At 39.3% G+C, this 22,196-nt stretch overlaps 1 protein-coding gene across 2 annotated transcripts in view; it reads right to left on the reverse strand.

Moving 5' to 3' along the window:
- Positions 1-22,196, reverse strand: part of PREP (prolyl endopeptidase) — a 113,259-nt gene that overhangs the window by 12,067 nt on the left and 78,996 nt on the right. For both annotated transcript variants that reach the window (XM_061623471.1, XM_061623470.1), the window contains exons 11-12: positions 11,118-11,254; positions 6,770-6,864 (exon numbers count right to left, since the gene is read on the reverse strand). In XM_061623471.1, coding sequence (XP_061479455.1) covers positions 6,770-6,864; positions 11,118-11,254 — 232 coding nt within the window. The remainder of the gene's footprint in view (positions 1-6,769; positions 6,865-11,117; positions 11,255-22,196) is intronic.

The following is a 22,196-nucleotide window of genomic DNA, read 5'->3' on the forward strand; positions in this document are numbered from 1 at the left end:
CACTAGTGGAAACACTTTGAAAACTCTCACAATAAACATATTAAAAGAAACCTTATTATTACATTTATTGTTGCTGTTATGTGCCTTCAAGTCGACTACAACTTATGGCGACCCTATGAATCAGTGATCTCCAACAGCATCTGTTGTGAACCACCCTGTTCAGATCTTGTAAGTTCAGGTCTGTGGCTTCCTTTATGGAATCAATCCATCTCTTCTTTGGCCTTCCTCTTTTTCTACTCCCTTCTGTTTTTCTCAGCATTATTGTCTTTTCTAGCGAATCAGACCTTCTCATTATGTGTCCAAAGTATGATAACCTCAGTTTCATCATTTTAGCTTCTAATGGTAGTGCTCGTTTAATTTGTTCTAACACCCAGTTATTTGTCTTTTTCGCAGTCCATGGTATGTGCAAAGCTCTCCTCCAACACCACATTTCAAATGAGTTGATCTTTCTCTTATCTGCTTTTTTAACTGTCCAACTTTCACATCCATACATAGAGATCGGGAATCAATGGTCTGAATGATCCTGACTTTAGTGTTCAGTGATACATCTTTGCATTTGAGGACCTTTTCTAGTTCTCTCATAGCTGCCCTCCTCAGTCCTAGCCTCCTCCTCAGTTCTTGACTATTGTCTCCATTTTGGTTAATGACTGTGCTGAGGTATTGATAATCCTTGACAAGTTCAATGTAGTCACTGTCAACTTTAAAGTTAGTCATTACTTTGGTGTTTTTGACGTTCAGCTGAAGTCCTGCTTTTGTGCTTTCCTCTTTAACTTTCATCAGCATTCGTTTCAAATCATTACTGGTTTCTGCTAGTAGTATGGTATCGTCTGCGTATCTTAAATTATTGATATTTCTCCCTCCAGTTTTCACACCTCCTTCATCTTGGTCCAATCCCGCTTTCCGTATGATACGTTCTGCATACAGGTTAAACAAACAGGGTGATAAAATACACCCGTCTCACACCCCTTCCGATTGGGAACCAATCGGTTTCTCCATATTCTGTCCTTACAGTAGCCTTTTGTCAAGTATATAGGTTGCGCATCAGGACAATCAGATGCTGTGGCACCCCCATTTCTTTTAAAGTATTCCATAGTTTTTCATGATTTACACAGTCAATGGCTTTGCTGTAATCTGTAAAGTACTGGGTGATTTTCTTCTTCTTGCTCCATTCCATAATCCAATGTATGTTTGTGATAAGATCTCTGGTGTGTCTTCCCTTTCTAAATCCAGCTTGGACATCAGGCATTTCTCACTCTATATATGGTAAGAGCCTTTGCTGTACAATCTTGAGCATTACTTTACTTGCATGGGATATTAAGGCAATAGTTGGATAATTACTGCATTCCCTGGGATCCCCTTTCTTTGGAATTGGGATGTATATTGAACGCTTCCAGTCTGTGGGCCATTGTTTAGTTTTCCATATTTCTTGACAAATTTTTGTCAAAATTTGGACATTTTCAGTCTCAGAGGTTTGTAGCAACTCTATTGGTATGCCATCTGTGTCAAGAATAGCTAACTTTGGTCAAGCTGAAATGGGTCAACCAGAGAGAATTCTGGGAGTCTGTGGATCCCTGAGACACCCTACTGGGAGAGATCGGTGGCTCAGTGTCAGACAGACAATTTGCAACCTTGCAAGAAGATGCAACTGAACCTTAGCTGTTATCTCTTATCGGCTTCCTGAGAACAAAAGTCAGGAAGAGGGAGTGTTGTAGCTCAGGACCCCTGGATGATGCTGTCTAGCTCCCTTATCTTCAAAGGCTTCAAAGGAGTGGATCACGGCAGGGGCGGAGTATGGCTATTTGCCTCCCCTCTCCCTGTGGACCGAGAAACTACATAAAAATGAAGGATATTCCTTCATTTGTTGTTCCCTATTTCCATCTACTTGACTCGCTTGAAGTTTTACAGAAAAGAAAAGCCGTTTGGGAACCAGGCTATTCTACTGTGAGTATAGGATCTTAGTTTAGAAAATCCTCTGTTATGTTCATGCTCTGTATTGAACCTCTCACTTTTGTTATGCCAATGTATCTCCCCAGCTGAGGGTGATTAGCTTTAAGGAAACAATTGCTGCTCTCTTATTGTATATATCTTTCTTTTCTTTTAAATAAACTACTCTTTTATAGATGGTGTGTATCGACTTGAAACTAATGATTCTAAATCTAGTCCTTGATCACTGAGCACTACTGATTACTGTTGATGAATGTGGGTTAATACCCTTAGAACTCACGTAGCTCTCTGAGATCCCTTTTTCTCATAAGGGGTGGTGGCAGTCTACCAATGATTTGATCCTGAAAGAGGAATAGTTTGCCTGCGAAGCAGAGACCTAAAGGTGCTGGGACTGTTCTCAGAAGCAAAGAACCCCCTTTGGGGCACTGAGGACAAGGGACCCCAGGGGGACTATTCTTTGACAATCTGTTCCTGGTGATTTGTTTCTTCCAAGTATTTTAAGAACAGCTTTCAGCTCACATTCTAAAATCTCTGGTTCTTCATCATACAGTTCTTCCATGAATGAATCTGTCATCCTGACATCTCTTTTATAGAGTTCTTCAGTGTATTGCTTCTATCTTCGTTGTATTTCATCTCGGTCAGTCAGTGTGTTCCCCTGTTGATTATTCAACATCCCTACTCTTGGTTTAAATTTCCCTTTAATTTCTCTAATCTTTTGGAATAGGGCTCTTGTTCTACCCTTTTTGTTGTCCTCTTCTATTTCTATACAGTAACTATTGTAATAGTTCTCTTTGTCCTGACATACTAGTCATTGTGTTGTTGCATTTAGGGTTCTGACTGTGTTTCTATCTCCTTTTGCTTTTGCTTTCCTCCTCTCTTTAACCATTTTAAGAGTTTCTTCAGTCATCCATTGAGGTCTTTCTTTCTTTTTAACTAGACATATTGTTTTTTTGCATTCTTCCCTGATAATGTCTCTGACTTCATTCTGTAGTTCTTCTGGTTCTCTGTCAACTAAGTTTAAAGCCTCAAACCTGTTACTTATTTGATCTTTATATTCTTCTGGGATGTTATTTAAATTGTATTTTGGCATTATGATTGTTCAATTGGGGCTCCCCAGTGGTTTAAGAGGCTGATCAGGTGCATGCCTCCTTTGGTATAGCAATGATGAGCCTCAAATGCTTTCAAATGATTAACTGGACACAGTTAAAAATACATGTTAAAACTAATACACTAAGACTTAGTTTGCTCATAATGCTAAGCGGAACCATGGCTCAGTGGCCGTGCAAACAAGCAAGCATGTGGGTTCCTCGAATGGAGATCTTAGCTTTGCTCCTCCTCTGGACTTGCTACTAAGCCAAGGTTTAGCTTAGTATGTTGGCTGAACCTGCTCAAGATAAACCATGAGCCATGGTTCGAATGTCAAACTAAGCCAGACCATGGCTAAACTCATAGCAGCAGCAGGACTGGAGGAGGAGCAAAGTGGCTGCAATCTCACCTTTGGGAGTCTGTGCATTTATCATAAGCCATGGTTTGGCTTAGTGTTTATATGTTAACTGAGTCACTGGCTCCAGTGTCCTTACATTTAGCCAAGATAAGGAGTTAAATAATGTAGGATACTATCTTGCCACTTGACGTCAGGCTTATATTAACCACTATAAATTATAGAAATCTGCCTTGATATGTACACAGTAGATACAGTGCAGTGAAAAAGTATTTGCTCCCTGTCACCTTTAGCAGCAATGACTGGAACCAAACTCTTCCTGTAGTTCTTGATCATGAATTCTGTTTTGTATCAGAGAATTCTACAGGAGAATGTCAGGCCATCCATCTGTAAGCCGAAGTGCAGCTGGGTCATGCAACAAGACAATGATCCGAAACACACAAGGAAGTCTACATCAGAATGGTTGAGGAAAAAGAAATTTAAAGTTTTGGAATGGCCTAGTCAAAGTCCAGACCTAAACCCCATTGAGATGTTGTAGCAGGGCCTGCAAGGAGCAGTTTATGCTCGAAAACCCACAAATGTCACCAAGTTAAAGCAGTTCTGCATGGAAGAGTGGGCCAAAATTCCACCACAGTGTTGTGAGAGACTGATCAAGAACTACAGGAAGTGTTTGGTTGCAGTCATTGCTGCTAAAGGTGACATGACCTGGTTTTGAGTCTAAGGGGGCAATTACTTTTTCACACGGGGGCACTGGGTATTGCTTAACTTTCTTTAACAAATAAATGAAATAAGTATCAAAATTTTGTGTTATTTGTTCACTCAGGTTCCCTTTTCCCTAATATTACGTTGGTTCAAGATCTGATAACATTCAGTGCCAAAAACATGCAACCACGCAGAAAATCAGACAGGAGGCAAATACTTTTTCATGGCACTGTAGGCTTTTAGGGCTATGATTCAGAAAATTTACCAACTGCATTTGGATGTAATAATAAATTATGGCTTATTAGGGAATTTGCCACCAGCACGTGTACTCTCTCTTTCTCCAGATAGCCTTGAAGAGGAAATCAGGTCTCCACTTCCATTTTTTATTAACCTGGACAAATTACGGTTAATCTTAATTATGGCTTTCCGAAACAAGCCAGCTTCAAACCCTGATTTATGAAACTGGCTTATTTCAATAAACCATAAATTAGCCACAATTTAGGGTTCAAACATAATGCAGAACTGTGGCTAACAGAAAAGGTATGTAAAATCCTATGATCTTGTCCTTGTGGTTATGCCAAAGAAGTAGAGGGGAGTTCATGGGTCCAAGGTATGCCTTAATTTGTTCTCATAACAATTAAACATAGTTTATTGCTATGTCCTAATGCTGCCAAAATTGTGATCTTCCTGGTTATATATAAATATATGTGTGTGTATATTTGTGTGTGTGTGTGTATGAGAGAGAGAGAATGAATGAAATATGTATAGGAATTCCATACATCTTGGCTTAGATCAAAGATGTATAAGCAGAACTCCACGATGCGGGCACTTGTTACTTCCCAAGTGGCTTCCTAGGGTTGGGGGATTCTGTGGAATAGCATGGGATGTGGTGTGGGTGCTGCAGTGAGGGCACCTTTTGTGAGTGAAAGTGTCTTCTGACTGTACAGGACCACTATGGATCCAAGCTGTTATGTATGATGTCACTGTGTATCAATGTTCTCCTTAAGATGGCTTGCACATTACTGACTGCTCATAGAAAAAGTTCAAGAAGCCACAGAAAGCAGATTCCTGTAAACCATTTAAAAACATTTGCTTCATTAATTCTGACACCATGGTAAAGTACCAGTGAATGACACTACTGTTGTTCCCTTTGACTAAAAAATTGTCAGCTCTTTATATTTGCCACGCAACTGGCCTGTCACCACACAGTAATGTGTGAACCTTTTTTAAAAAAAGCACAATGAAGACTGTCAGGACAGTCTATGTTTCTGCCTATACATGAGAGGAAAAACAGCAAATGGATGGAGATGAGACATCCTGTGCCTTAAAAAAAAAATTATCAAGTATCCCTTCAGTCATATATCATTAGGATCATTTCCATTAATTTTTATTCATTTTACCGATTGCTCATATACCACTTTTCCTCCCTGAGGGAAACCCAAAGCGGCAAACAGCAAACAGAAAAAAACAACTCAATTAACATAAGGTATCAGTTTAATCAATATAACAAAGCATTGCATATACTGAAATAAGTCAAAGCCATATTGAGTGTCAAAACAATAACAGAATAAAGCTTATTAAATCCACAGGCGATATCCAAATAAGGCAATGAACTTACTGATGTCCGATATCACCCAATATTCGTGCAAAAATAATAATATGATAAGGGTTGTATTCAACGTAGCACTAAGTCACTGGTTCCATCAGCACAATGATTTCTCCCCGTGCAATGGAATGTTCTCCCCCTCTCCTCCCCCTGCACACCTCCTAAAACTGTTCTGGGAGTTCCCCCAACCCTCTGGAACAGATTGGGGGATGGTGCAGGGCATGTGTGGGGGGGGAGGAGAAGAGGAGGTAAAGTTCTGTTGCGCTAGTGCTGTTATTTCGTTGAATGCCACCCAATATCTATCAAATCTGTATTTTATGCGTTTTTCTTGTTGTTCACCGCTTCGGTTTTGTTTATAAGTGGTTTACAAATTCGTACCATTAGTAACAGAATTAATTCAACAATAGTCTTCCTTCTGGCATTAATGTCTCTACACTTCGACAGCTTCATCTGTACAATGATGAGAACTAAGGCCACAGTGCCCAGCTTCATTAAAATCAGAAAGAGCAGTCTATGACATTTAACAAACAACAGACTTCCAGCTAATACCAGCATATAGTATTGTGTACAAATTAAACCAGGAAATAATAAAACAAGAGTTCTCCCACATGAAGGTAAATTTTATTAAAAACTCGTTAAAGATCTATTGCTAATATCCTTATGGAAGGGCACTTACTCTTGGGCAATAATACTACAAGCGTGCATGTTGTCTCTTTCTGAAATTCCCAATTACTGGGAAACACTCCAGACTGCAGAAGCAATTAAAATAACAATGAATATAGAGTAACAAAGAAAATTATTTTGTAAATTAATAAAAATAAACATTTTCAAACTAATTTGTGATGGTGCTCCAAAATCAAATCAAGGTCAAAACAAACAGATCTCTACAACTGTTTAGCACTGGTACATAAAAACATTTGATCTGTGGAAAGAAATTCATAGTGCAATCCTATTCATGACTAGACTCAGAAACAAGTCTCATTGACTTCAGTGGGATTTAAGTGCAAACAGGACTGTAGTCTCAGGCTGTTATTTAATAAAACACTATTTTTGTTCTTGCACCAAGAAATTCTTACCTTTGTGCCAGGTCTCTCCATATTCACCACCTCCCCTGATATTAGCCACAGCTAGAATGCCACCCAAATGTCTTACAAAAATGAGTCTTGATACACTGCAAAAAAAAAGGGGGGGAAGAAGAAAAAAAAAAGACAATTAATTGGAGGTTTTCAGTGTTTTGGGGCCTCTGATGTTCCCTGGTGACAACAATGTAGCTGGAGGAGGAATATGTTTCCATTCACATAAAAACATGAATGTTTGGATTCTCTTGTAGCTTAAGCAGAAAAGATGGTTCAGAATCAAGGGCTTGCGCAATAGCAATACGCCCTTAATAATGACAAATGGTTAGATGATTCATCCCTTGCCTCAACGTTTCAAATCTCTATATGGATTGATTCCTTTCTTCAGCACACTCAATTCACTGAACAAAAATGGATTCCAAAGTCTTTTTTCCTTTTTTGGCATTCTTAACTAAGATGAGTCTCTTTAGGCTTTTCAAGTTCTTCTACTCTCCTATTTTTTATCGGAAGGTCATAGGATTTGAGTTTTACTGTTATGACACAGATGATACTGTTTGCAAACAGGTAGGATGTTACTACATAAAAGCACCATGAGGTTAGCTTGCCTTGAGGACACCAGAATCTCAACATATCCTACATAGCAGAAAAAAGACATAAGACTGCAGTCCTAAGGCTGCTGCTGGTGGTAACATCTGAAGGAAATTTATATCGGATGCCCTTGCCAGGCTCTCACTGGCAGGGGAAAGTAAGGTTGGAGGAGTGCACTTGAACTCCTCTGTCAGTTTTGCAGAGCTTTTTAAAAAACAGTTTCCTTCCATGGGAAGGAAAGAGGAATGAGAAATTTAGGAACACAGGAAGCATACAGAGTCAGACCCTTGGTCCGTCTAGCTCAGTACTGTCTACATTGACTGGCAGCAGCTCTCCAGAGTTTCAGGCCGGGTTCTCTTCCAGCTCTACTGGAGATGCTGCTGGTTGAAACTGGGACCTTCTGCATGTAAAGCAAGTGCTCTCCCACATTTAGACAAGCACCTAGGTTGGATCCAGGCCATTTCCCAGTTCTCCTTAGCACCTTTTTGGCCCTACCAACATCGGAGCTCTGATGTAGGTTGTGGCAGAGTGTCAGAGGCTTCTGCCATGGTGAGGAGGGAATGCACAATATATCCTGTGGTACCTCCAACACCTCCCCAAGAGCCATAGGAGGGCAGCCTTGATGGCTATTCAGTCTTCTAAGTCTGGCTAGCTTTGCAAAAAGATGTGCCAAGTTAAGAAAAACAGCCAAAAGAGAAGATATATGGAAGAAGGCAGATCTTTAACAGCATTGTAATTTACATAGTACTGACTGCCATTTAATATATTTTTTTTGGCAGAAGGTATTTAGATGTTCTAACCCAACTAATGTTTGGATATTTTTCTGCAGTTTGGACACAGTGAGTTCTACAAGAAGCCTGGCTGAACAAGATTGTGTCGTTTTTTTCTTTTTGATAGCTATGAATGTCATGTTGGATAAACGATAAAAAAAAAAATCCAGATATTTTGTAAAGGATAAACAAACAGGGTCTCTCAGCTGGGACTCCCCTCGTGCTTGTGGAGCAGGCTCTCCCTAGGTTACATGTAGTGCCTTGCCATTCACCAGCATTTTGATCAGTGAGACTAGCTTACTGGTTAAGAACTATATTTAGCAGTCATGGGAAGTCATGGGAAAAGCTCATAGCTCAGTGGTAGTAGAGCATGTGGTTTGCATACCAAGGTTCAATCTCCCAAATATTTTCAGGTAGGTCTAGGAATGCTTCCTCTCTGAAACCCCAGAGAACAGGTGCCAGTCAGCACGGACAAAACTGAGCTAGATGGAACAATGACCTGACTCTGCATAAGGCTGCATCCTATTTGAAAGGACAGAGGCAGCTGAATTTTATTTTCTCTTTTAATATATTTTGTAATTATGCCCAGTGTACAAAAAGTGTGCTTTCTTTGCACATTGATTACAAATCTTAACATAGTATTTGGAAGGGAATTTTTTTGTGCCACCACTAGAACTAGAAGTACTTGCTAACTATTTGTTTTCTTGCTACTTACCCATTACACACTAAATATATCATAAATTTGCGCTACCTGACCAACTCAATAGAGATGAAAGCTAACACATTAAACAAGGGGCCTACAACTAATGAGTCATTCATAATTTCTAAACGCTGTTATTAACCAAGACTCTTGACGTTAGAATTAGTGATCACAAAGAGAAAATGATGGGAAGAAGGCTTGCTGTCAAATGAAATTAATGGAGAGGAATATCAGAAATATAAAGAAGAATACTAAATTATACAGAAACTATTTTATATATTCTCTAAAATTTTATTTACTTGCATCCTTAGCTAGGAAGCCTACAACTCAATACCTGGAAGGGGTACTTAAAATCAGATCAGATTAGATTTATTTAAACAGCCATAGACCCATTGTACTTCAAATGATACAGCACCTACTTTTCTCCTCCTCTCATATACAGGTCCCCCCTTCTATATCTACCACCTATTCTGTTGGATTGCTCATTAGACTTGCTCACTGTCCAATGGTTCCCCTACATCACAGGCATTCTTCCCACACAGGATTGCCAACTCCTGAGATAAAAACCTGGTGCCTGGAGAAACAGACCACTAGGGTAAATCCAGGATCAGAGTCTATTAAAAAAGTATGCGAATCACTCTCTCTCTCTCTGTGTGTGTATGTGCATATGTATATGCGTGCACACACACACACACTGTAAACTATTTAAACATTCTTGCCTCCTGATTTCCTAGCAACTGGCTTCCAAAAATAAAGGCTAGGCAGGGTGTTCTTTTATTGCTTTTTGTTAAGTCAGCATCTCTATTCCCAACCAGGGTCCTAGCCCTTAGGTTACAAGCCTTTTAAGTAGGGACCTTATCCAAGTCTGTGTCTGTGCTGGAATTGCTTTTTAAGCTGTTTTTAAAGTTGTTTTTAAATATGTTTTAATATGTTTTAAAGTGCTTTCAGTGTTTTTGTTTGCAACCCTAGGCTCCTTCTGGGAGGAAGGATGGGGTATAAATTTAATAAATAAATAAACGTATTTGCTTTCTGCCGATATCTCCCCTTGTTCTAAGCTTTCTCTGTGATTTTCCTCTAGTCGAGGAAAAAGAGGGTTTTGCTGTAAAACCATAAATATCATACACCAAAAATAATGAACGTTGTTGTATTTTCTTTTATTTCTTTCTTCATAAAAAAACTTTTTCTTCATAAAACTGCCCAACGCGTTTCGGCTTTGGTTAATAGCCTTCGTCAGAGACGTCACTAGGAGAAGTGAAGTCCCCTGACGAAGGCTATTAACCAAAGCCGAAACGCGTTGGGCAGTTTTATGAAGAAAAAGTTTTTTTATGAAGAAAGAAATAAAAGAAAATACAACAACGTTTATTATTTTTGGTGTATGATATTTATGGTTTTACAGCAAAACCCTCTTTTTCCTCTACTACCATTTGTTCTTTGACCACCATCTGCACTTTTTCATCAGCATTTTCCTCTAGTCACGCATACCTGTCCCAGTAGCCAGAATTCTACATCTACACCAACCTGTGCCAACCCCTGCAGCAATAAGACTGAACATTCAGGTGAGCTGCTAGTTGATGGTTCATGCCACAAAGTGACAAAGACCTTTCAGAATGTAAACTTGGCATTATAAACTCTTTTCATGGATAGTCTCTGCGAGGCAGCGATTCCCACGATTGGTACTGTCACACATGCTGAACACATTGTTTGCTAAGTGTATCAATATTGCCATGGTTAACACACAAATAATACTTTTTGATCCTCCACCAGAGCTCAGTGATGAAATGTGAAAGGTCTGAAGCTTAAATATTATGCAAGTGTTTTTTGAAGTCTACTTTATCACCACATGAAACAAACATTTTTGTTCTCTGCTTCTGGCCTTATGGCTCATTCCTTTGGGTTTTATTGTCAGGTCGCATCTTCAAGGTACATAGCTGAGTGATTGGCTGCTGACTAAGAGACATGACAAAGAAATAAGGACTAGTATCTATGTGCTAGGGAGACTTGCAGAATGTAGCCTATACAAATCTGAAGGCAGAAAACAGCTGGTAAGAGAGGACAAAATAGGGTGCTTAATTAGCAAATGATCACTCATATTTTGTGTACTGTTTGATGTAGGTATTTTGAGAGAAACAAATAGCTTGCACTGAAAATCAATTTTCCCCACTGGGTTTAGTTTCAATATTCATTAGCCGCAAACTCAAGCTACATAATACAGTGTACAACTTCTTAATACAGAAGTATTGACACTATTGCTATTTTGACACATTTTCATAAGCTTCCCTTCTCTGCTTACCTGTAGCTTGGTGTGATTGATATATTGAAGCCACCATAACCATAAAGGAAGGCAGGATGAGTCCCATCTAATTTGATTCCTTTTTTGTGGACAATGAACATTGGGATCTTAGTACCATCTTTGCTGGTATAGAAAACCTGGGACAGAGAAAAAAATGTGAATCATCAGTAGTGTTGCGTGTGTGTGGAAGGATATTAGTCAAAGGCAGCCATTCTGTTTTACAAAAGAAAATAAAAAGACAAAAATTACATTTGGATTACTAGAAAGTTTAACATCATAGGAATTATAACATAAAATGTGCCCTGCTGGATCAGACCAGACCAAGAAGCCCACAAGCAGAACATGAGCGTAACAACACTGTCCTTGTTAGATCATGCTTGCAATTCCATATTCCATCTCTGCATATCTGGTGGGAGGTACGAAGAGAAAAAATGTATGCCCATCTGCTCTTCCCCATGACTGGGAACACTGTGTCATCAGATTTTAAAATGACACATAAAAATATAAAGAGCCTGCTGGATCAGGCCAATGGTCCATCTAGTCCAGCATCCTGTTCTCAGAAAGCCCAAAAGCAGGACCTGAGTGCAACAGGGCTATCCCCACTTGTGATTCCCAACACCTGGGATTTAAAGGTACTGTCTCCGACAGTGGAGGTAGAACATAGCCTTATCCTCCATGAATTTGTCTTATCCTCTTTTAAAGCCATCCAAGTTGGTGGCCATCACTACTTCTTTAGGTAGCTAATTCTTTTTTTTTTTAAAGGGGTAAGATATTGTTTTAATTGAACATACTATTATTTCATACTTCATTATAATTACAAATGAAATAATGGACTACTTTTTTCTGATACGTCAGCGTTTTTCAGAATTTCTTTCCCTCCCCCCAAAATTTTTATCTCTTCTTTGCCATACAAATATCAGAACAGTATAAAACAATACATAACACAACAAAAGAAAAAAGGAGCATTAATCACATTGTTGCATATAAAGAAATCAATTTTTGTTAATTGCCCTTTTTTAGTAATTGTTCTGCCTTTCTCTTTTTTTAGAGGAATAAGATATTGTTTTAACTGAACATACAATTTTTTCATACTTCGTGATAATTACAAATGAAATAATGGCCTTTTTTTTTTTTGGTATGTCAGCGTTTCTCAGAATTTCTTCCCCCCCCCAAAACACATCTTATTTCTTCTTTGCTATACAAATATCAGAACAGTATAAAACAATATATAACACACAACAAAAGGAAGAAAAAAAGAGGAGCGTTAATCATATTGTTGCATATAAAGAAGTCAATTTTTGTTAATTGCTCTTTTTCAGAATTCTTTTTTTGTCTGTCCTGAATCGTCCAACAGTCAGCTTCACTGGATGTCCACAAGTTATGAAAGAGAGAGAGAGCTTTCCTCCATCCACTTTTCCACACCATGCATAATTTTATACACCTCCATCATGTTCCCCCTTATTTGCCTTTTCTGTAAACTAAAAAGCCCCAAATGTAGTAATCTTTCCTCATAGGGGAGTTGTTGATCCATCCCCTTGATCATTTTGGTTGCCCTTTCCTGAACCCTTTCCAGAGATTAGGCAACCAGAACTGTACACAATATCCATGCAAAGTGCGGTTGTACCCTAGATTTGCATAACGGGATTATGGTATCGGCAGTTTTATTTTCAGTTACTTTCCTAATGATTCCTAGCATGGAATTTGCCCTGCTGTAGCTATAAGTATGGAGAGCTTAATTTCCACCTTCCAGGAAAGGGGGAATGGATATGTTCAAGCTCCTAAGCCCTCCAGGTGGTCAGTGAACACAGACTGAGGGTAAGAATACAATTCAACTGCCCTGGGTGAGGGTGCCAGGAGACAGAGGCAGGCAAGACAAGATACTGCCATACACCAGCTGTCCTAAACTCATAGTTGCTGCTCATTTTAGAATTTTAGTATATTAAAATTCTGTTTTTCAGTCCCTACCTTCTCATCAGCTCTCACTGGACCACTACTTTAATCATATTCATTTAAAAAGTTGTTTGGTTTTTAGTAGAACTGTTGCATTTTCATGAACACTGTAAATCCACTTTGTTCAAAAAGTGTGAATACAAATCAATTAAATAAATGAATGGAGGAAAACAAAGTACAGTTTTTCAAACCAAGATCAGGTCACGTTTCCTACAGGAGATCAAAGCTTGCTTTCGCAAAAATGTTCCTCTGAAATCCAAAACAAATGAGAACAATGGAGGGCTTAATCAACAAGGTCCTGCTCTTGGTTTCTGATGAGGAATCTGTGGCTTTCCAGATATCGTTGGACTACAATTCCCATCATTCCATACCACTGACCATGCTGATGGGGCTGATGGAAACTGGAGTCCAACAAAAGGGGAAGGGGCCCTGATTTCCCATCTGTGTTTTACAGGAAATTGGTACTTAGAATAGAGGATCCCCTGCCAATATTAATGAGAAGTAGATCACACATGGGAAGAGGTGCTCCCTAAATTAAGCAAGACCTCGGCTATTTAGAGCTTCAAAATGAGCACCTTAGATTGTTATCTAAAGTTTCCTAACAATTAATACAATGCAGCAATCTTTAAGCAGTCTTTTTTTAAATTGTATATATATATATTAAGAAAGCAGACAGCTTCACTGAAATAAACCACACAGAAAACTAGGCAAGAGCTATTTTTGAAGCTAGCAGATAACTTCCAGAGGAATATGATCTCTATCTCCCACATGATATTTAGTGAGTATATTTATCATCATGCCCACGGGTTGGTAAAATCAAACACCACTATGGTATTTCAAATTAGCTCTTGCTTGATCAAAGTTATATAGAAAAAATGCATTTCAAAAAATGGAGGAGGAAAAGAGAATGTAATGGGGGGGGGGAATGTAAATCAGGACTCCAAAGCACCTATTATTTATGGTTACACTCCACACAACAGGTGATGAGGAAATCTTCCAGGCCAGTCCTGAAATCAGCTCACTTTAACAAGTCTTTCACCAGAATAAACACTTTCATAAATCAGTATCAAAATCTTGCACAGAATAACAAACTCCATATAAATGTGTGACAGGAGCTATTGAACCAAACACAGTGATGGAAATACCACCAGACACTGGAGTGGGAGAAAGAGGAGGAAACAACCAAATAGTAGCCCCAGCAATTTTATTTATTTAAAATAATTTATAAACTGCTTTTTTATGGTTAACAAGGACACGGACACACACACACACACACACACGGACACACACACACACACACACACGAGTGTAATAAAATAATAAATATACGAATAGCTATCTTAAGTTAAGTAGTCAGTACTATTTGTTATTTAGTAAAGCTAGGTTTGGATTGCCCCCCTCCTCATCATCAACCAGTGGGGTAACTGCTGAATCCGCAGCCCTCCTAGCATGGGAGCTAGGGCAGAAGGTGGTGGTGGTGGGAGGATGAGCAGATGCAGTGATCAGGCCTGATGCTGTCACAAAATGGCAGCAGAACCAGCTCAAGATTCAGGCCAGCTGAGCCTTTTCCCTTCCCTGCCTCCAGATGCCCTATTTTGGGGACTTCTGCTAGCAGGGATCCCGCTGGCAGCACTTCTGCCTGCCTGTTCAATGGGTGGCAGGAGAAGTGCTGCACTGGTGAGGCCAGTTTACTCAGCAGAGTTGGAGGAAGGAACACCTCCACCTAGTCCAATCCTGACCCACAGCTCAGTGCAATGGGAGGCATTGCTAGCTGCTTTCTAGAAGACCACAAAATGCCCCTGGCACTCAGTAGAAAAAAAGTACAGGAGGCCCCTTATGTAAACAGGTACACACCCCAATAAGGAGCCCTGTACACAACGCACAAGCAGAGCTCTTCAAAGGTAGGTTGCCCAATTAGTGTCTATAGGGAGGAATCAAACTTCTACCACACAAAAGGAACACATCTTTGGTTTCTTCTTTTGCTGGGCACCATATTGATCTTTCAGTGGATACTGGGATTTAGAAAGAGCTAAGGAAGAATCAAAAAGTTTTCACTGAGGTGTCAGTTACAAAGCATATTCTCTGAAAAACACTGAATTAGTGAATAATAATTGTTTCAGATATGTTTCTATTGTACTGTGAATTCGCCTAGAGATCCTTCTTAGGAAGCAACTCATAAAATAAAAAGTAATGTGATTATGCCTGACTAGAGCTAGATCAAGGTGACCACCTAGACTAATATGTGGTTTCTAGATACCCCTCCAGGCCTCCTCTATTACCGATGTATCATGTCTCCATTCAATATGGGATAATTCCAGTTCAGCACATTAGCAGTGATCTGAATGCATTAGAAACATTTGAGAGTGGGGTGGGGGAGCCTTATGTGGGGTGTTGATTCAGCACCAGGCAATGCTTTATGTCCAAACTGTAGGAGTTGCGTATACTGGATGCCCACTTGACCAACTGACCACCATCACCACCTATGACTATCCTACTAATTTATTCCAATAAAAGAACAGGTGACTTCATGCTGTCTGGTTTGGTGTCAAACTCCCAGGTGAAATAAAGTCTTCTGTCAAGTGTGTCACATACAAAGATATGGTCAAACAAAGCTGCTATGGAAAATAGTAGAGTCATTATAAATAATCAAGGAAGCTTTCAGGAAAGTTCTTTTCACCACCCACCCAGAGGGACGAGAAGCAGTGTCATGCTGGTGGAGGCAAAGTGCCAGAGGTCAGTCATTTAGAAAATCCCTTGTTAGTGAGCCTGGCAGTCTAACAGTAAATGGTTGCTAGAAAGAAACTCACCAGGTGGCAGGAGAAAAAAGAGAGAGATGGGGGAAAACGGAAGAAAAATATAATTTTCAAAACAGTTCAGATAGAAATCCTGCAGCGAAGGCATAGAATAAGGTTTTTTATTGTTGCTTAACCAAGTAAGGGAAACAGTTTAATTCTATCCATACAAATATCAAATGTCAAAAAGGTTTGATGCAAAGTGGATTAATGAAAAGCTTTTGAAGGCAAGCAGTCTTATTCCACTTTTATTCTTTTTTGCTAAGCACACTGAAGATCAGAGAGTGTTTCTTATATTTTTAAAATAAAAAGGTGATCATTGACTGCATTACTGGGAAACCTGAGAAATTAAAGTCAAATTCCTTTCATTAAAGTAGCCCTTAGTGCCAGAACACACCATGATGCATGCAATTATTGAAACAACAGTCAATTGCAAAGGAGAGGGATTCACAGGGAAGATATAAAACTGATAAACAGAAGTCTTTTTGCAATATAAATAATAGATGCCATTTAAACTGTGGCTTGTAATCTTGATCCCTTTTTTTCCTCCCCTCCCTAGCACCTTCTCACCTCTGACACTGAGTGTTCTTAACAATTTCCCAGTAGGAAGGTATAGCAACTGAATAAATATAGTAATACAATGAATATAGCAATGCATTTTAGCATGTTCTTTATATCACAAGAGACCAACAGTCCACTCAGGACTGTCAACCCTGGCTGCTAGCAACTCTCCAAAGCCTTTCAAGAAGATGCAATTCCGAGCCCTCCTATTTGAAACCCTTTACCTTATGCACCTTCCAGTCCTAGTTGGGACTCGGATGCAAGCAAGTCAACTGACGTTGAATCCAACCAAGAGTGAAGTTGAAAAAATGGGTTTTCTTCTATACAGATATACTTCAACAGGAATTCACTCCAGCGGATGAATTCCACACTGGAGATCACAGGAGATAATGCGGTCTCCTTCAGATATTGTGGACTGCAGCTCCCATAACTTCTGACCATTGGCCATGTTGACTAGGGCTGATGGGATTTGAAGTCCAACACCATTTGGAGGACACCACATTGGCTACCCCTGCTGTAGACGAAGCTTCAGGTTGCAACAGTGCTTTGGAATAATTTTCAGAAGCATCTAATCTTGTTTTCAGGGATAGACCTGACAATAGCTTTGACTTCTACTTAACTTTTCTTATTCATGCTTCAACTTAACTCACATGAGTTGTTATTCAAGACTGAAGTAGATGCAAAAAGCATAGCAGTTCAGTCGTGTTTGGGGTACGCCACTAGGGACTTTACAACTTAACAGTGTGGCTTGCTGGATTGAAATCACCTTTGCAGTACAATTTAGGGAAATGACCGAAAGCATGAACTACCAATGTACTTTGAGTGGAGGAACTCTAATTTAGGGGCAAATCTGCTTTTCCCTCTGCTATTGTGATATGTAATGCTATTCAAATGTAACCACTGCAAATGTCCTTATGAATGAACACAAATGGGATGGACACGCAGAAAAGTATTCTTCATAGTTATTCCCCAACTTTGGAACTCTGATTCTTATTTTTGGGAGTTAAAGCTCAAACTTATCAACACATAAGAGCATATGTGGCACCACTGCCTTTGGAGATGGTTCAGAAACTGCAGTTAATTCAGGATGTGGCAGCCAGATCATATTTAACTGGGACTAGGTGCTATGACCTACTTTAAAAGACACCAAGATTTTTGTACAGCATGAAACAATTTAACTTGGTTCCTATCTGTTAGTAGCTGTGTATAAAACAAAACTAACTTAAATATCTAATTATTGATGAGTCTAAGATCTTGGGTTACTTTAATATAAGTGAACAGTTTGAAACAAAAAAGAGTGTTCATGTCAACAGCTTTGGCATATTTGTCTTTGAGCGAAAAACAAAGTCTCTCAGAAGCTTCTATAGTCAACATTACTCTTACCAAAGCATGCCTCATTCATTTTACTTTCTGTGTAAAATGCTAAAAATTAGCTTACTTAAAAGCATGCAAACATGGTATTACCAAGACAATCTAACATAATTATATAGTTTGCTTTTAAGATGACATTAAATTTCTTAAACTGAACTTCACATAGAATAAAAGTTCCTTGGCAGCTTCAGATTGGTGGATATATTTTGGCATGCAGTTTTGGTTACTCCTCTCCAGGACCTTCTCCTATAAGCATTACAATTTTGAAAAAGTCTCTTCAAATTGCTCTTTGCTTCAAGAACTATTGCATTTTTTGTTTGCTCTTTCTTGAAAAAGTGATTTTGTTGTCATTCTATTTATTAGATTTTATAGTAGCTGCTGCCCAGAAGAACATCAGTCTACGACAATGGAGGCCACCTATGACTTATGATCATTCATCTTAGCAGTGGAAAAACACTGTGTTGAAAATATCAATGACTTTTTTCTGCAGGGCTATCCTACTTTCTAAGTTTCATGAGAGATGCTTCAGGGACAGAGCAGAAGCAATTAGTTTGAGAAAGGTGATTGACTGAGTAATTCAAAGGACCATTTCTCACAAGCTAACTGAATACATTCCCAGGTGAAGCTGAAAGCAAGCATCCTTGTAAGAAAACTGTCTAGTGCTTTGTAAATTTGTAATTAGTGACAGGACAACAACCTAATAAGAAAGAAAGAGAAGTATCTTCCATCCTTGATCAATTACAAAGCCAAAGCTATTGTAAAGGTGCAAAATTGCAAAACTATTCCTGTGTTTTTATTATTTCATTCCTTCCACAATGAAGAGAGTACTACTGGACAGTATCCAACAAAGTTGTTCTATGCATTCAAGAACATCTGCTTGAGCAACAGCACTTCCCCTCCCTCTCCTTGTGTACTGATCCAAATCTGCTTTGGAGGGTGGGGGGAAAACCCCAGAACAGATTTGGGGGCACACAGGAGAAGGAGGAAGAGAGGAAGTTCTGTTGTGTAAGCAGAAGCCCTTGCACAAATGGGATGACTTTGTTGGATGCAACCCATTGGAAACACCATGAAATCTCATCTTATTATATTCAAATTCTGTGTCTCCATTACTTACCAGCTCCAATGACTCTATATACATTTAAAATGTCTAGCTAACATCCAATGAGAGATCTTCACAGATTTATGTGTTTGCAAATAAATAAAATTATGTATTTATGTTAGTTACTAGGAGCTGCCATCTCTGCTCGCTTCACTCACCAACCCCACCTAGAACCCCCCGTCAGGCTCTCCTTCGCCAGTTCTCCATTCCCTTTGCCGTGCAGCCCCCTATCACTCTCCTCACTGCCTCTGCCAGGTGTCCCTAGCTGTCCCGCATCCCCTCACCAACCCCACCCCACACAGGTCACCAAAGCCCCCTGCAAAGGTCTCAAGATCTCCCCCTCCTCCCACAAGGGTTTTCAAACCTCCACTCACCTGCCCTCCCGTGGGTCTCCAAGCCTGAAATGCAAATGGAATCAAATTTCTCACCCACCCCTTATGAGGTGTCATCAGTCTGCAGATGACATCCAGGACTTATTTAACCTTGTCATCAGGATGAGGCAAGACTGTGGTTTTGCTGAACTACTGTCTGGATTTGGTAATGAGTTGGATGAGCCAATAAACTTAAGCTGAATCCTGACAAGATGGAGGCAGTGTCTTGCCTGGGTCTGGGAAATTGCTGTATTACCTTTCCGGATGGGGTTACATTCCCCCTAAAGGAGAAGGTGTGTACATGTTGGGATGCTCCCTTATCCAATGTTGTCACTTGAGGCTCAGGTGGCCTGAAGCATCTTTACCAGCTGCAGCTGTGTTTTTTCCTGGTCGGAATAGCCTGGGCACAGTCACTGATGCTCTAGAAGCCTCCAGGTTAAATTACTGAAATGGTTTATATGTGAAAGCTTCAATTATACAGAATTGGCTTCTAGAATTCTGGCTACTTTACCTAGATGGGGCGACATTATATCTATTCTGAAGGAGCTACATTGGCTCCCTGTTCACAAAGGAGCCAAATTCAAGGTGCTGATACTTACCCTTAAAGACCTTAACACAAGCTTCCCCAACCTGATTCCCTCCAGATGTTTTGGACTACAACCCCCATCACCCCCAGCCAGCATGGCTAAAGAGGTAAGGCAGGTGGGCACTTAGGATTCTACAATAATGATATGGAGTCATATGTATATTTTATTGTTTGGGGTTTTTTTAACTAGAGGGCATGGTTAATGGGTGGCCTATATATGCCCACCCATAAAGTAAAGGGGTTCTTAAAGAAAATCGAATGCACTATTTATGCAATCGGATAGCACTCTTTCAAAGTGCAGGATTATATTAACTATGCAGGGAACTAACATCTATAAACACTTTGAATGGAGCTGGACAAATGCTAGAAACTTGAGTTGCTCTGTCAAACAAACACTGTTACTCTCCAATTAAGATCTAATTCCAAAAGAAAAAAAACTTTTAATTTACTTTAACAGACATAAACAATCTCTTGGAGCAGATCACCTTTCTTGATTAAGGGAGCACTGTTATGCTAGGATCTAATGGTAAATTAATATTATTTGTTAGACTGGCACAGCACTATTAACTTAGTTCAAAGAAGCAATCTATAATTCATCTTCTCTTAAAGAAAGATACCTAATTGAACTTGTTAACAGAATTATTACCTCTCCTAATTAGGCTGGACTCACACATATTAACCCCAACCAAGACAAAGACCTCTTTGCTGACCTAGGCAAATTATAACTCATAACCCCTGTCCTGGCTGCTCAGAGGTGTACTTGTCCCCATATGCCTTTCCTTCTGTCCCGTCAAACTAGGGAAGGCGGCCACCTTTCCCTGGTTCCATACTTCTTAAAGCTAGCTTCAGCCTAATTCTAATAGTATATGTTAATTGAAACATAGCAGAAAGATGTGAAAATGTAAAAAAACCCACTGCATTAATTTGCCCAGTAAAAACCATGTCATCCAGGTGAAATCTTTTATTCTAAAATTTAGGACAGTATTTTCACTCCACTGACATCAATATGTTTTTGTCATTGGCTTCAAAACAGTCAGGATTCACCCTACTTAAATTTGCAAGGAAAATAGTGCCCTCATACCGATGAGGCTGAAGTTTTTAACTAATAAATTCTAATTCCAAATATAAACTAATGAATTCTAATTCCTAATACAATCTTGTCATGTTTGTAATACTCAGTGGCATTATAAAGTGCGTGATTATTTCCTCAAAAGTTATTTTCTGGTTCAGATCTTAATCCAAGCTGGTCTACATCTCACTCTATCTCCTCACTACTGAATGTTGCCATGGCAGAATTCCAGGTACCTTGGGAGCTTGGTACACAACTTCCAGGGTGCCTAACAGGGCTTCTTGTGCTTGGGATTCAGCTAAGCTGATAGATATTGTGTGTGTGTGGGAGGGGGAATGCAGAGTTTAATTCTGAACTGAGGTGAATACACCCTGACTAGTAATAACAGCGATCTTCAGAGTAAACAAGATTTTACCTCCAGTTTATATAAAAAATCATTATATGCCCCAGGGCAGGGGTAACCAATATTGTGCTCTCCAGATAATTTTGGACTACAACTCCCATTAGCCTCAGCTAGCATGGTCAATGGTGAGCAATGATGGGAGTTGTAGTCTAAAACATCTGGAGGGCAACACTTTGGCTACCCCAGCCCTAGGGACATATCCCAAATTACCCATATGCCTATGTATCTCTGATCATCAGCAAGTGTTTAAAAGTTTTGTTAACTTTCATGGAAATATTTTGAGTTGTCAAACAAAAGAAACTGAGACCCAGATCTGATGTATGATGACAGAATTCTTATCTATCTTGGGAATATTGGTGTAATGTGAAATAATGTGTTAATTGTTAATTCACAAAGGCAAGATCAATCTGTATCCATAGAAGAATGTTTGTACTAGCTAGAAAACTACAATAAAAAAGGATAAAGGTTTTATTCCTGTTCCATTTTACAAAGGATATTGGAGGGGATGGAGCAAACAGACTTTATCCTTCCCTTGAGTAAAGATAAACTCAATTACTTACAGTAAAACTCAAAAATACATCTTTATTCAGAGTACTGCATTCCTTTAAAGATGAGAAAAGCTTGCCATTAAAAATCTTTTTCTACACAATCAGCAATTTGTGAGTGATAGGATCAATGGCTATGGATTGGAGCAGATCTACTTCCAATCAGCACTGCCTTTTAGCATCTGAACATATGAAAGCAAGCCTCAGACTTCAACATCCTCATCCATCCATCAACATTACAACTAGCCACTTGAAAATCAATTTCTTCCAGTTGAGTATCTTGTTAGAAATACCATCCAATCTATCTTGACATACTGTATGCAGGTGTGAGG

Source organism: Rhineura floridana, chromosome 4 (assembly GCF_030035675.1).
Source record: "Rhineura floridana isolate rRhiFlo1 chromosome 4, rRhiFlo1.hap2, whole genome shotgun sequence".
Taxonomy (NCBI): Eukaryota; Metazoa; Chordata; class Lepidosauria; order Squamata; family Rhineuridae; genus Rhineura; species Rhineura floridana.